The 15467-nt window shown below is 40.7% G+C and overlaps 1 protein-coding gene across 2 annotated transcripts in view; it reads left to right on the forward strand.

Annotated features, from left to right (window-relative positions):
- The window catches only part of LOC121377379 (solute carrier family 12 member 8-like), an 85557-nt gene that overhangs the window by 57427 nt on the left and 12663 nt on the right, over positions 1 to 15467 (forward strand). For both annotated transcript variants that reach the window (XM_041505355.1, XM_041505356.1), the window contains exons 5-10: positions 2532 to 2649; positions 3785 to 3898; positions 5504 to 5705; positions 8739 to 8826; positions 10160 to 10306; positions 13805 to 14336. In XM_041505355.1, the coding sequence (XP_041361289.1) occupies positions 2532 to 2649; positions 3785 to 3898; positions 5504 to 5705; positions 8739 to 8826; positions 10160 to 10306; positions 13805 to 14336 (1201 nt within the window). The remainder of the gene's footprint in view (positions 1 to 2531; positions 2650 to 3784; positions 3899 to 5503; positions 5706 to 8738; positions 8827 to 10159; positions 10307 to 13804; positions 14337 to 15467) is intronic.

The raw sequence follows: 15467 nt of genomic DNA on the forward strand, positions 1-15467 counted from the left end.
AAAATGAGACAGAATGGTCAACTCATTAATCATCAAACAAATGAGGAACATTTTTATATGAATGTTTTACACAAATACTGAAGTGAAGGTTCAGTGTAATAACACAGAAATATACCGTAAACCTTGTAATAAAGGTCCAGGCTTGTTTGTTTTTTTCACTCTGAGAACCAGCCTCTATTCAAGGCATATTTCTATTTTTGCCTACAGCATTTTGTCGAAATACCAATATTCTATTAAAAGAATAACAAAGTTGAGATATAATACAGCCTATCTCACATTATTTTGTCTATAGATTGTGTGACATTGAAGAATAAGATTATTGCAGGGCTCGCACTATCGGTAGCCAAATTAGCTATTTGCAGATTTTTACAAAAAATGGCTAATAAAATTTGCAAGTAGCTAAAATTTTGGCTAAGCCATTATCTATCTTCTGATTTGAACAAACGGTTACACAATCTATCCGACTCCTCAAACATAATATTAATAACAAATATTCAATTAGCATAATAGTGATCTGGCGAGCGGTAACAAGAAACGGTGTCATCCAGAATAGGTCTGCAGCGTAATGATTTTGCTTATGTTCATAATCACAGTTATTAATTTTAACGGCATGTGTTCAACACGTATGAAAGAACAGTCTGAAAGATGTTTAGCTTGTTATTTTAACTTTGTAAAGTCTTTGAACCAAAGTAATAAAAACAAACCGACAATGTGTGTCAATTTGAATACACATGCTAGTTCAGGGCTGAAAGATATGTAGGCTGTCCCAATTGCCGAATTCATTGAAAACAAAAACATCTGGTAGACTGGTTGATGCACTTCGCGTTAAACCAAATGGCCATGCCAGGAACCAATCAAATAGTTTGCGAACGTTAAGGACAATGTTAAGGACATTAAACAATATGATTACACACAATTATATCTTGATGTAAATTTGTAACAAACAATAGTTATTTGCATCAATGAATACCTAACTGCAGTTTCATTTATTTCCTTTGTCTTTGTTAATTTCACACCCATGGTCGAAAGCACGCATACAGATCGTGATCGCGGGAAATGAACATGCAGTATTTATACAAATTGCGGTTAAACATACAATAAAATGAGTTTACAATAATCATGATATTTGTTAGATAGTGTTAGATATAAATTTGTAAGACTGTGAGTAGACATCTATTAAGTTAGCAGGATTTTAAATAGACTGTAAATTTTAATTTTATTATCTTTCTTTTTTTAATAAATGGAATAGTTGTAAGAACATGAAGTCAGCATTCTTAGCCTAGGTATGTTACAAACTGAAATCAAGAACAAGCATTTAACACGACACTGAAATCAACAGCAACAAAATGGTACAAATTACAAAATTGTTGCGGTATAGAATTGATGGGTTACTTTATAAAAAAATTATTTTAAAAAAGCAATTCAAACTAACATAAAGTTTGCTATATAAAGAAATAATGAGCTCTGTTTGAAAATGTTTTATTACATGTAGCTATCAAATGTGTATTTGGAAAAATAGGAAGAAACAAAAAACAACACCCTCCATAAACATCCACCCACCCCCATATTTCTGTATGCTTATTGATTTAATGTCATAGACCTTAGAAGTGGGGTAGGCAGTTGCAGGGGGCACTGGCTTCCAACTCTGAAGATAATGCATCTCCCCCACCCCTGGCTGAAAAATCAAAGTAATATATTAACTGCCCCTACCCCCATTGCAGTCTTTGATTTTGATCAGGAAATATGGTTTTGTTATTCAGAATTATTCCAGTTTGTACCCAATTAGCTAAAAAAAGATGCATTTTCATATTCATGTATAAATACTCTATACAGTACTGCGTAAAACAATTTTGGCTAAAGCATTTTCAATATGGCTAATAAAAATTCCATTTGGCTAATTTTTTGGCTACAGGTATTTTTTATCCAGGGCGAGCCCTGTATTGTATGAACAAACTTTACTTAACAAAAAACATAACCCCTACCACTTGGAAAAAATTAATGTTGAATGTTATGAATATCTTTGTTCCAAAACCAAAATCTTCACTGAGCCATTATTATGGAATCGGCTATAAGGTCTGTTTGATCTTCATCAAATGTAAATGTTTTCAAAATTCAACTGAAATAATTAGGAGAAAACCATATGGAGTGTTTAGATTTTTTTTTTTTTGTTGTCTATTTGATCCTGCAAATGTCATTGTTCACTGAAGGTGTTATCAATGGCGGAGATTTAATTTAGTACTGTGATTTAATTTAGTACTGTGATTTAATTCAGTACTGTGATTTAATTCAGTACTGTGATTTAATTTAGTACTGTGATTTACTGAACTAAAATGACCTTCCTGCATTCAGAAAAGACAAAAGTACCTGTTGTGCCCAATTTAGTGAGATCTAAAGCCCTGATACACAGTACCAAATATTTGTCAGTTTAGCACCTGAAGGACTTGGGGGAAGATTAAGATTTGCTGTTCTACCCTCAATAAATAAAGCATTTATTGTTGGTGGTGTTGTTACAAGCTGTATGTTTGTTTCAGTCGGTGAGCTGCTCTCTTGGAGTGATGGGTTTCGGTGAGTCCATCATGGAGCTCATTGGTCAGTCAAATCCTTGGATCGCGAGAGCCATTGCAGTGGGAGTTGTCTTGTTGTTGCTAGGTGAGTGTCTCTTTACTTGTTGCTAGGTGAGTGTCTCTTTACGAGTTGCTACATGTAGATGAGTGTCTCTTTACAAGTTGCTACATGTAGGTGAGTGTCTCTTTACGAGTTGCTACATGTAGATGAGTGTCTCTTTACAAGTTGCTACATGTAGGTGAGTGTCTCTTTACAAGTTGCTAGGTGAGTGTCTTTTTACAAGTTGCTACATGTAGGTGAGTGTCTCTTTACAAGTTGCTAGGTGAGTGTCTTGTTACTTGTTGCTAGGTGAGTGTCTTGTTACTTGTTGCTAGGTGAGTGTCTTGTTACTTGTTGCTAGGTGAGTGTCTTGTTACTTGTCGCTAGGTCTCATTACTTGTTGCTAGGTGAGTGTCTTGTTAATTGTTGCTAGGTCTCATTACTTGTTGCTAGGTGAGTGTCTGATTACTTGTTGCTAGGTGAGTGTCTCAGTACTTGTTGATAGGTGAGTGTCTGATTACTTGTTGCTAGGTGAGTGTGTCCTTACCTGTTGCTAGGTGAGTATCTCGTTACTTGTTGCTAGGCGAGTGGCTCTTTATGAGTTGCTAGGTGAGTGTCTCGTTACTTGTTGCTAGGTGAGTGTTTCAGTACTTGTTGCTAGGTGAGTGTGTCCTTACCTGTTGCTAGGTGAGTGTCTCATTACTTGTTGCTAGGTGAGTGTCTCATTACTTGTTGTTAGGTGAGTGTCTCATTACTTGTTGCTAGGTGAGAGTTTTCTTATTTGTTGCTAGGTGAGTGTCTCGTTACTTGTAAAAGATCCCTAGCTGCTTTGTCAGTAGAAGTAGCTTATGTAGCGGCCGCTGGTTACATCTTTATGTCGACTGCTTGTCAAAATAACCATATGCTAGACACCAAATTGTCATAGTTAACAATGTGCTGAGGTGTAATTAAACAAAATATATAAATATATAATGAGTTAATATTTTTTACATGGATGACTTAAAATTCATTTCAGTATTATTAAAATTGAACAATTCGACACTTGTTAGAAAATAAATACTGCCAGGATTAATGAGATATCACTGTATGTACATGTATGTAGTATTGTTAACACAAATCTACTTGTTTCATGTCGGTTCCACTGCACCCCTATTGATGATACTGTGTATGTTTATTTCAGTGATCAATGTTGCTGGAGTCAAGTGGGTGATCCGCCTACAACTGATTCTGCTGCTGGTCCTCTTCTTGTCCTGCATGGATCTCGTAGTGGGATCCTTTGTCCATGTTGATCCAGGTAGAATGCTGGCTCACATTTACATAGCTTATGTTTGTCTCACATGCATGTAACTACATTTCTTATACACCTGTTGGTGAGAATGTAATTCATTATTTTTGATAACACATACTTGTTAACTCATGTACATTTGTTAACAGTTTCAAGACATTTGACTGGCTGCTGCTAGGTGACGACCAGGTCACCAATGCCATACCCCATTGGTGGACCCATTGGGCTATTTCTTGTTTCAGCCAGTACACCATGACTGGTATATTAAAGGCTGTGGTATGTTCTGTCCTGTCTGTGAAATGGTGCATATAAAAGATCCCTTGCTACTAATGGAAAAAATTAGACTATATATGTCAAAATTACCAAATGTTTGACATCCAATAGTCAGTGATTAATAAATCAATGTGCTCTAGTGGTGTCATTAAACAAAACAAACTTCTTCCAATGCCATACATCCATTGAAAAAACAGCATGATCAAAATTGATCATACTGTGATGTACAGTTAACCTGACAATCACGAGTCTGTGAATTGAAAGTTGGCTACAAGCACAAGGGCTGTAAATAACTTTAGTAAAAATATATGTTAAAATTTACTTAAAACCTTGTTTTTAGCGTATATAAGAAATAGAATACTACATTTGTGTACATTATATACCATTTATCTTACAACTATCTTACAACTCGTTGTTTAAAAATGTATCCAACTCGCTTTTGCTCATTAGATACATTTTAAAACAGCTCATTGTGAGATAAATGGTATCTAACAGCCACTAACGTAGTATTCTCTATATATCTGTGTTTAAGACAAGCAGGCTTAGTAAATGTGGGCCAAATTGTTCTATTCTTGTCCTGCATGCATCTGTTAGTCAGGCCATCGGTCAACAGGCTGGTAGGTACTGGGTTCGGATCCCAGTCGAGGCATGGAATTTTTAATCCAGATACCGACTCCAAACCCTGAGTGAGTGCTGCGCAAGGCTCAATGGGTAGGTGTAAACCACTTGCATCGACCAGTGATCCATAACTGGTTCAACAAAGGCAATGGTTTGTGCTATCCTGCCTGTGGGAAGCGCAAATAAAAGATCCCTTGCTGCAATCGGAAAGAATAGCTCATGAAGTGGTGACAGCGAGTTTCCTCTCAAAATCTGTGTGGTCCGTAACCATATGTCTGATGCCATATAACCGTAAATAAAATGTGTTGAGTGCGTCGTTAAATAAAACATTTCTTTCTTTCTTTAATTTACTAAACTTTATGCTTTTTATATATAATATTCATCTGTGAATAAAAGTAGAAGAATGTTTGATGTGAAGAAATATGTTTTTAAAAATGACTGCAATCATTGGTAAGTGTTTTAATTATTGAGTACTAATTATTTTGTAACATTATTCCGAGGAACACATTTCAAGCAGAATATGTAGTGTTGGCAGAGAATGGCCCTTATAATTATATACACATACATGTAGTTAGGTTAATTTGTTTATTACGGTGTAGAAAATGGTGTGACAGGACTGTTCACAGCTGTTCTTAAGTTAGCCATTTAAAAAAAAATTGTGACTAATTGTTTTTTACTTAAGTGATAAACCTTAATTAATAAATGGTTATTATTTTCTTACAGAAAATGGTGTAACTGGGTACAGTGAGTTTAACTTCCTCAACAATTCAGGGCCGAATTTCATCGAGGGAGAGAATTTCTTCAGTATATTTGGCTTGTTTTTCTCGACCGTAACAGGAATTCTTGCTGGGATCAACATGAGTGGTGATCTCAAGGACCCATTCCACAACATTCCTAAGGGGACCCTAGCAGCCCTTAGTTTCTCGTGAGTTAGCCGACCCTAGCAGCCCTTAGTTTCTCATGAGTCAGCTGACCCTAGCAGCCCTTAGTTTCTCATGAGTCAGCTGACCCTAGCAGCCCTTAGTTTCTCCTGAGTTAGATGACTCTTTGTTTCTCCTGAGTTAGCTGACCCTAGCAGCCCTTAGTTTCTCCTGAGTTAGATGACCCTTAGTTTCTCCTGAGTTAGATGACCCTTAGTTTCTCCTGAGTTAGCTGACCCTTAGTTTCTCCTGAGTTAGATGACCCTTAGTTTCTCCTGAGTCAGCTGACCCTTAATTTCTCCTGAGTTAGTTGACCCTAGCAACCCTTAGTTTCTCAGGAGTCAGCTGACCCTTAGTTTCTCCTGAGTTAGCTGACCCTAGCAGCCCTTAGTTTCTCCTGAGTTAGATGACTCTTAGTTTCTCCTGAGTTAGCTGACCCTAGCAGCCCTTAGTTTCTCCTGAGTTAGACCCTAGCAGCCCTTAGTTTCTCCTGAGTTAGCTGACCCTAGCAGCCCTTAGTTTCTCCTGAGTTAGCTGACCCTAGCAGCCCTTAGTTTCTCCTGAGTTAGCTGGCCCTAGCAGCCCTTAGTTTCTCCTGAGTTAGCTGACTCTAGCAGCCCTTAGTTTCTCATGAGTCAGCTGACCCTAGCAGCCCTTAGTTTCTCCTGAGTTAGATGACCTGACTTAGTTTCTCCTGAGTTAGCCGACCCTAGTTTCTCGTGAGTTAGCCCCTTAGTTTCTCCTGATTAGTGACCCTGAGTTTCTCCTGAGTCAGCTGACCTTAGTTTCTCAGCAACCCTTAGTTTCTCAGGAGTCAGCTGACCCTTAGTTTCTCCTGAGTTGGCTGACCCTAGCAGCCCTTAGTTTCTCCTGAGTTAGATGACTCTTAGTTTCTCCTGAGTTAGCTGACCCTAGCAGCCCTTAGTTTCTCCTGAGTTAGCTGACCCTAGCAGCCCTTAGTTTCTCCTGAGTTAGCTGACTCTTAGTTTCTTCTGAGTTAGCTGACCCTAGCAGCCCTTAGTTTCTCGTGAGTTAGATGACCCTAGCAGCCCTTAGTTTCTCCTGAGTTAGCTGACCCTAGCAGCCCTTAGTTTCTCCTGAGTTAGATGACTCTTAGTTTCTCCTGAGTTAGCTGACCCTAGCAGCCCGTAGTTTCTCCTGAGTTAGCTGACCCTAGCAGCCCTTAGTTTCTCCTGAGTTAGATGACTCTTAGTTTCTCCTGAGTTAGCTGACCCTAGCAGCCCGTAGTTTCTCCTGAGTTAGCTGACCCTAGCAGCCCTTAGTTTCTCCCGAGTTAGCTGACTCTTAGTTTCTCCTGAGTTAGCTGACTCTAGCAGCCCTTAGTTTCTCGTGAGTTAGATGACCCTAGCAGCTCTTAGTTTCTCCTGAGTTAGCTGACCCTAGCAGCCCTTAGTTTCTACTGAGTTAGCTAACCCTAGCAGCCCTTAGTTTCTCGTGAGTTAGCTGACCCTAGCAGCCCTTAGTTTCTCATGAGTTAGCTGACCCTAGCAGCCCTTAGTTTCTCGTGAGTTAGCTGACCCTAGCAGCCCTTAGTTTCTCATGAGTCAGCTGACCCTTAGTTTCTCGTGAGTTAGCTGACCCTAGCAGCCCTTAGTTTCTCATGAGTCAGCTGACCCTTAGTTTCTAGTAATTAGCTGACCCTAACAGCCCTTAGTTTCTCGTGAGTTAGATGACTCTTAGTTTCTCCTGAGTTGGCTGACCCTAGCAGCCCTTAATTTCTCGTGAGTTAGCTGACCCTAGCAGCCCTTAATTTCTCGTGAGTTAGCTGACCCTAGCAGCCCTTAGTTTCTCGTGAGTTAGCTGACCCTAGCAGCCCTTAGTTTCTCGTGAGTTAGCTGACCCTTAGTTTCTCGTAAGTTAGCTGACCCTAGCAGCCCTTAGTTTCTCATGAGTCAACTGACCCTAGCAACCCTTAGTTTCTCGTAAGTTAGCTGACCCTAGCAGCCCTTAGTTTCTCGTGAGTTAGCTGACCCTAGCAGCCCTTAGTTTCTCGTGAGTTAGCTGACCCTTAGTTTCTCGTAAGTTAACTGACCCTAGCAGCCCTTGGTTTCTCGTGAGTTGGCTGACCCTAGCATCCCTTAGTTTCTCATGAGTCAACTGACCCTAGCAACCCTTAGTTTCTCATAAGTTAGCTGACCCTAGCAGTCCTTAGTTTCTTGTGAGTCAGCTGACCCTAGAAGCCCTTAGTTTCTCGTGAGTCAGCTGACCCTAGCAGCCCTTAGTTTCTTGTGAGTCAGCTGACCCTAGCAGCCCTTAGTTTCTCATGAGTCAGCTGACCCTGGCAGCCCTTAGTTTCTCATGAGTCAGCTGACCCTAGCAGCCCTTAGTTTCTCATGAGTCAACTGACCCTAGCAACCCTTAGTTTCTCGTGAGTTAGCTGACCCTAGCAGCCCTTAGTTTCTCATGAGTCAACTGACCCTAGCAGCCCTTAGTTTCTCATGAGTCAACTGACCCTAGCAGCCCTTAGTTTCTGATGAGTCAACTGACCCTAACAGCCCTTAGTTTCTCATGAGTCAGCTGACCCTGGCAGCCCTTAGTTTCTCATGAGTCAGCTGACCCTAGCAGCCCTTAGTTTCTCATGAGTCAACTGACCCTAGCAACCCTTAGTTTCTCATGAGTTAGCTGACCCTAGCAGCCCTTAGTTTCTCATGAGTCAACTGACCCTAGCAGCCCTTAGTTTCTCATGAGTCAACTGACCCTAGCAGCCCTTAGTTTCTCATGAGTTAGCTTTACATAGGTTTTGTAAATGCCTCCCCCATGGTTACATCACTGGTAATTTAAGGGTTATGGCAGGTGCTATATAGGCTACTGGTATTCAGGAAATTGATATGTTTTTCTAACTATTAAAGGTACACATTTGAAGACAAATTAAGTATTATATTTTGAGATCAACATTCAATAATGAATTTATGATGCCTGAAAGACTTTTATTCATCCAACACTGTGGTTGCTAAATTATTTGAACAAGAGAAAGTTGTGTATATTACGGTACAGAAGATGAATGCTTGTGTTTTCAGGACATTCCTGTACATAGCATTTATACTTGTCCTGGGCTCCACCTGCACACGTTCGTTTCTTCTAGGAGACTACATGATAGCAGAGAAGGTTAGTGCAGTTCTTCACCCTCATCTTTCATTACTAATAGTAGTGGAACACTTAGTATTCGCAAGTGGAGAGGGTGTGTCCATAATAATAGCTGTGTCAGACGATCATTTTGGCTTTCTAGGCAGTAAATATCACTTAACATGTTTGTATTGTAATATTTTATACTTTACATCTGACAGTTGGCACAAATTAGTATTTAAATTTCATCTTTTCAAATAAACACTTTAAAAAACAATGCATTTGATTGTGTTTAACGGAAATGTTTTATATCAAACAAAACAACAGAAAGAATTAGTGGAGACATAATTTAACATATAGCCGGAAAGTTTTGTGTGTTTTTATATCTGTGGGTGTTGATGGCAAGTGGGAAGCATAAAAAATATACAACCTTGGAAATATGTGAAAATATGAACACATTGGATGAAAAGTATTCACTGTGAACAACACCTTAACAAAGGTAACAATTTACTGATATATCTAATTCATGCCATGGGCAGACCTCAGGAGACAAGACGACAAGTTACAATGTTTATGCTTAAAACGTAGAAGTCATTGTTTGAATGTCGGTGGTTGTGTTGTTTGTGTCATTGTATGTTGTTGATGGTTTGTCGCACACTATAATGTTACACTACAATAAAGTATTTTGTACATTCATCAATACTAGAATAAAATATCACAAAATTTACTGTAGTACACACAGAACATTTTTTAAAGTTATTAATCATGTTGAATATAAATGCATACATACTGATGTGTGTGTTATGCTAGTATATTAAACCAGCTTGCTAAACAAGTATAAATAAAAGATGTCAATCTCAGATTAAACATTAAACATCACACCATGCCACTTAATGAACTTATCCTGAAAATCTTAATTGACTTTATATAAATCAAAGACTGTAAACATTTGTTTCACTAACAGTATACCATATTAGCCAATTGTAATAACAGGTACATATGTACCGCTATTTGTTTTAGAATAAGAACAATATTCTCACAAACCAGATTTGCCAAACCAAGAAAATAAAACCACTCCTATTTAAGATTGGCCAATCCTGAAAAATAAAAATCCCCCCAATTTTTTAAATCCCCAAACCACAAATGTTTTAGACCACAATCATTTCCGTTTATATAATCTTTATTTTTAAATAAATATTTTCTGAATTTTAAAAGCACTTTTTACAAAAAAAATTAAATTGTTATGAAGCATGACATATTTGACATGTAATAGTAATTGATTGAACAATATGCAAGGGTGGTTACCAAAGCATTCCTTTCGTTTCTATAAGTAAAGTAACCCTCTAATTGATTGGATATTTCTGTGTATTTCCAGGTGTCTATTGTTGGCGTTCTCTGGTTGGCTGGTTTATACCTGTCATCAGTGTCTGCCTGCATGGGAAGTTTGTATGGACCTCCAAGAATTCTTCAGTCGATTGCCAATGAGAAGACCATTCCAATTATACGGGTTCTAGGACATGGGGTAAACACATTAAAGTTGGCACCATATTTACAAAGGAGAAGACCATTAAATTTTATGGGTTCTAGGACATGGGCATAAACACATTAAAGTTTACACTAGATTTGCCATCAAGATTACTATTCCAATTTTACGGGTTCTTTGACATGTGCGTAAACACATTATAGTTTACACTAGATTTGCCATCAAGATTACTATTCCAATTTTACGGGTTCTTTGACATGTGCGTAAACACATTATAGTTTACACTAGATTTGCCATCAAGATTACTATTCCAATTTTACGGGTTCTTTGACATGTGCGTAAACACATTATAGTTTACACTAGATTTGCCATCAAGATTACTATTCCAATTTTACGGGTTCTTTGACATGTGCGTAAACACATTATAGTTTACACTAGACTTGCCATCAAGATTACTATTCCAATTTTACGGGTTCTTTGACATGTGCGTAAACACATTATAGTTTACACTAGATTTGCCATCAAGATTACTATTCCAATTTTACGGGTTCTTTGACATGTGCGTAAACACATTATAGTTTACACTAGATTTGCCATCAAGATTACTATTCCAATTTTACGGGTTCTTTGACATGTGCGTAAACACATTATAGTTTACACTAGATTTGCCATCAAGATTACTATTCCAATTTTACGGGTTCTTTGACATGTGCGTAAACACATTATAGTTTACACTAGATTTGCCATCAAGATTACTATTCCAATTTTACGGGTTCTTTGACATGTGCGTAAACACATTATAGTTTACACTAGATTTGCCATCAAGATTACTATTCCAATTTTACGGGTTCTTTGACATGTGCGTAAACACATTATAGTTTACACTAGATTTGCCATCAAGATTACTATTCCAATTTTACGGGTTCTTTGACATGTGCGTAAACACATTATAGTTTACACTAGATTTGCCATCAAGATTACTATTCCAATTTTACGGGTTCTTTGACATGTGCGTAAACACATTATAGTTTACACTAGATTTGCCATCAAGATTACTATTCCAATTTTACGGGTTCTTTGACATGTGCGTAAACACATTATAGTTTACACTAGATTTGCCATCAAGATTACTATTCCAATTTTACGGGTTCTTTGACATGTGCGTAAACACATTATAGTTTACACTAGATTTGCCATCAAGATTACCGAGTTACATGGATGTGAACCAGGGCTGGGTTTTGACTTTAATATACTCTTCAAAAGAAGAAACGCAAAACCACATTGTCGTAACATTTGGAGAATTGATTTAATTATTGAATGGTGAGTCCGATAATTACCAAATGTTGCAGGATTGTTCACAATTCACTCTAGTCCATTGTGAGTAAGTGATAGGACACACCACCAAGGTCAAGGTCATCTGGAGTCAATACCGGGTGTGGCCTCCGCGTGTGTTGACAACTGCCTGGCACCGCCTGCCCATTGAAGCAACCAGAGTACGGATGACGTCCCGGGGGATGGTGGCCCACTCGGCCTGCAAGGCTGCTGCCAGCTCGGGCAGGGTCTGGGGCTGTGGTTGTCGCTGTCGGAGGCGTCGGTCCAACTCGTCCCATAGATGCTCAATTGGGTTCAAATCCGGTGATATCGATGGCCAAGGAAGGACATTAATGTTGTTGTTCTGTAGGAAAGCCGTTGTGAGACGTGCTGTGTGAGGCCTGGCGTTGTCATGTTGGAACACTGCGTTGGCGTTGGCCATAACTGGAATGATGTGTGGCTGGAGGATCTGGTCAATGTAGCCCTGTGCATTCAGGTTGCCCTGCACGTGGACCAGGTCAGTTCTGCCAGTGTGTGAGATGGCTGCCCACACCATGACACTACCCCCGCCGAATCTGTCCACTTCCTGCACGCAGTTTGCCGCATAACGTTCACCACGACGCCTATACACGCGACATCTTCCATCATGATGTCGGAGCAGAAATCGGGACTCGTCACTGAACCACACCTGTCTCCATCGCAGTTGAGGCCATTGTCGATGAATCTGGCACCACTGCAGTCGGAGTCGACGGTGTTGTGGTGTTAAGATGACACCTCGAACTGGACGTCTGGCACGAATTCCTACCTCACGTAGGCGGTTCCGTACGGTCTGGTCGGATATCCTGCGCAAACCTGGTATTGCTGCGGCTGTGGAGGTGGCAGTAGTCAATCGTTCCCGAAGGTGGCGTACCCGGATGTAGCGGTCCTGCCCGGGGGTAGTGACCCGTGGTCGACCGGATCTAGGGAGGTCACGTGTTGATCCATGTTGCTGGTAACGGTCCCACAGTCTGGAGATGGTGCTTGGGGACACATGGAATGCCCTGGCAACGGCCGTTCTGGATTCGCCTGCGTCTAGTCGGCCGATGGCATTGTTTCTCTGCGGTTCACTGAGACGTGGCATGTCCTGGATTGTCAACTGTCGGCCAGATACAGAGGCCAGGCAAGCGAACACCCTGCACTTTTATACTGTCGGTGTTCATGTTGCACGTGCAGACAACGCACGTGCAGTGGTGACATGGTTTGCACGTGGCTGCGTTTTTGCGAATATTCACATTTTGGAACTTTATTGTACAGTAGCTGCGTTTTATCGAATGTAACCGTGGGAATGTGTTTGGGACATACAATGACCTTATATTCACAAAGCATGAACCGGTAGGAAACATAAAATCGGAGTTATAACCCATTTGTACCCTTTTGCGTTTCTTTTTTTGAAGAGTATATGTCGGAGTATGTCGCAGTACTGTCTAGTCTCAGAACCCGAGTTACATGGATGTGAACCAGGGCTGGGTTTTGACTTTAATATGTCGGAGTATGTCGCAGTACTGTCTAGTCTCAGAACCCGAGTTACATGGATGTGAACCAGGGCTGGGTTTTGACTTTAATATGTCGGAGGGCAGTACTGGGTCTCAGAACCTGAGTTACATGGATTTGGGTTTTGAAATATGTCGGAGTATGTCGCAGTACTGTCTAGTCTCAGAACCCGAGTTACATGGATGTGAAACAGGGCTGGGTTTTGACTTTAATATGTCGGAGTATGTTGCAGTACTGTCTAGTCTCAGAACCCGAGTTACATGGATGTGAAACAGGGCTGGGTTTTGACTTTAATATGTCGGAGTATGTCGCAGTACTGTCTAGTCTCAGAACCCGAGTTACATGGATGTGAAACAGGGCTGGGGCTTGACTTCAGGTCTTGTATCAGTTGTATAATTAATAACTAAGTTGTCATGCATATATGAATGTTTGTTGCATATTTTCTAAAGTAAAAAACCTCCAGCTTTTTCTAGAATTCTGATTTTAGTGCCACCTGTAAACTGCTCTTTTCCTTGTTCCTTGATGACAAACTCATGGCGATCCTTACTTTTAAAAACCCTGCAAAGTCTTCTGTCAGTCATTATCATCTGTATTTTGGACAGTTCTCAAAACAATAAGTTGAAATATTGTACTGAGTATTTCAGTGATTGATTTTGTACGATGCACATGCTTCATGTACTAATGCTTGTTTTTCAGAGAGGCCCTAACAAGGTTCCAGTGTATGCGTTAATCGTAATAACAATAGTTGTTCTGCTCTTTATCTGTGTGGGCAATGTGAACACACTAGCTCCCGTGGTAACCACCGCCTTCATGATCACCTACGCAGCTATAGACTATTCGTACTTCGTGCTCGCAATGAGTTACGACCGCCGCCAGGAACGGGAAGACCGGTTCTCTCAGAATCTCACGAAAACCAGTGAATACGGTCGAAAGTCGAGCGTAGGAAGTGATCTCTCAAACGGAACATTAGTTTACGGGTCGTCGACGAAGGGTGTCGATACGGCCACACACAAAGACTCGTTTCAGAAGCTGGCCTCCGATCTGGATAAACTGTTTCCTGAGCGCTTGTCACAGCGTGGGCAACACCATCTGGTGAGACAGAGCAGCTTTAACACGGGGAGCAATGTCACCACACCGGAGGCGGACTTTGACGCTACGAAAAGAAAATTGTCAGCAGATTCTTTGGCAGCGAAAGGGGAGGATGTAGGGGACACAGCAGAACTGTTAGGTAGGTGGTTGGATATCATAGTTTGATTAATACAGGACGAGTGGTGTGTAGGGGACACAGCAGAACTGTTAGGTAGGTGGTTGGATATCATAGTTTGAGTGGGGTGTAGGGGACACACCAGAACTGTTAGAGAGGTGGTTGGATATCATAGTTTGATTAATACAGGAGGAGTGGTTTGTAGGGGACACACCAGAACTGTTAGAGAGGTGGTTGGATATCATAGTTTGATTAATACAGGACGAGTGGGGTGTAGGGGACACACCAGAACTGTTAGAGAGGTGGTTGGATATCATAGTTTGATTAATACAGGACGAGTGGGGTGTAGGGGACACACCAGAACTGTTAGGTAGGTGGTTGGACATCATAGTTTGATTAATACAGGACGAGTGGGGTGTAGGGGACACACCAGAACTGTTAGGTAGGTGGTTGGACATCATAGTTTGATTAGTACAGGACGAGTGGGGTGTAGGGGACACACCAGAACTGTTAGGTAGGTGGTTGGACATCATAGTTTGATTAATACAGGACGAGTGGGGTGTAGGGGACACACCAGAACTGTTAGGTAGGTGGTTGGACATCATAGTTTGATTAATACAGGACGAGTGGGGTGTAGGGGACACACCAGAACTGTTAGAGAGGTGGTTGGACATCATAGTTTGATTAATACAGGACGAGTGGGGTGTAGGGGACACACCAGAACTGTTAGGTAGGTGGTTGGACATCATAGTTCGATTAATACAGGACGAGTGGGGTGTAGGGGACACACCAGAACTGTTAGAGAGGTGGTTGGACATCGTAGTTCGATTAATACAGGACGAGTGGGGTGTAGGGGACACGCCAGAACTGTTAGAGAGGTGGTTGGACATCGTAGTTCGATTAATACAGGACGAGTGGGGTGTAGGGGACACGCCAGAACTGTTAGAGAGGTGGTTGGACATCGTAGTTCGATTAATACAGGACGAGTGGGGTGTAGGGGACACACCAGAACTGTTAGAGAGGTGGTTGGACATCGTAGTTCGATTAATACAGGACGAGTGGGGTGTAGGGGACACACCAGAACTGTTAGAGAGGTGGTTGGATATCGTAGTTTGATTAATACAGGACGAGTGGGGTGTAGGGGACACACCAGAA

The sequence above is a fragment of the Gigantopelta aegis genome, chromosome 7 (genome assembly GCF_016097555.1).
Source record: "Gigantopelta aegis isolate Gae_Host chromosome 7, Gae_host_genome, whole genome shotgun sequence".
Taxonomy (NCBI): Eukaryota; Metazoa; Mollusca; class Gastropoda; order Neomphalida; family Peltospiridae; genus Gigantopelta; species Gigantopelta aegis.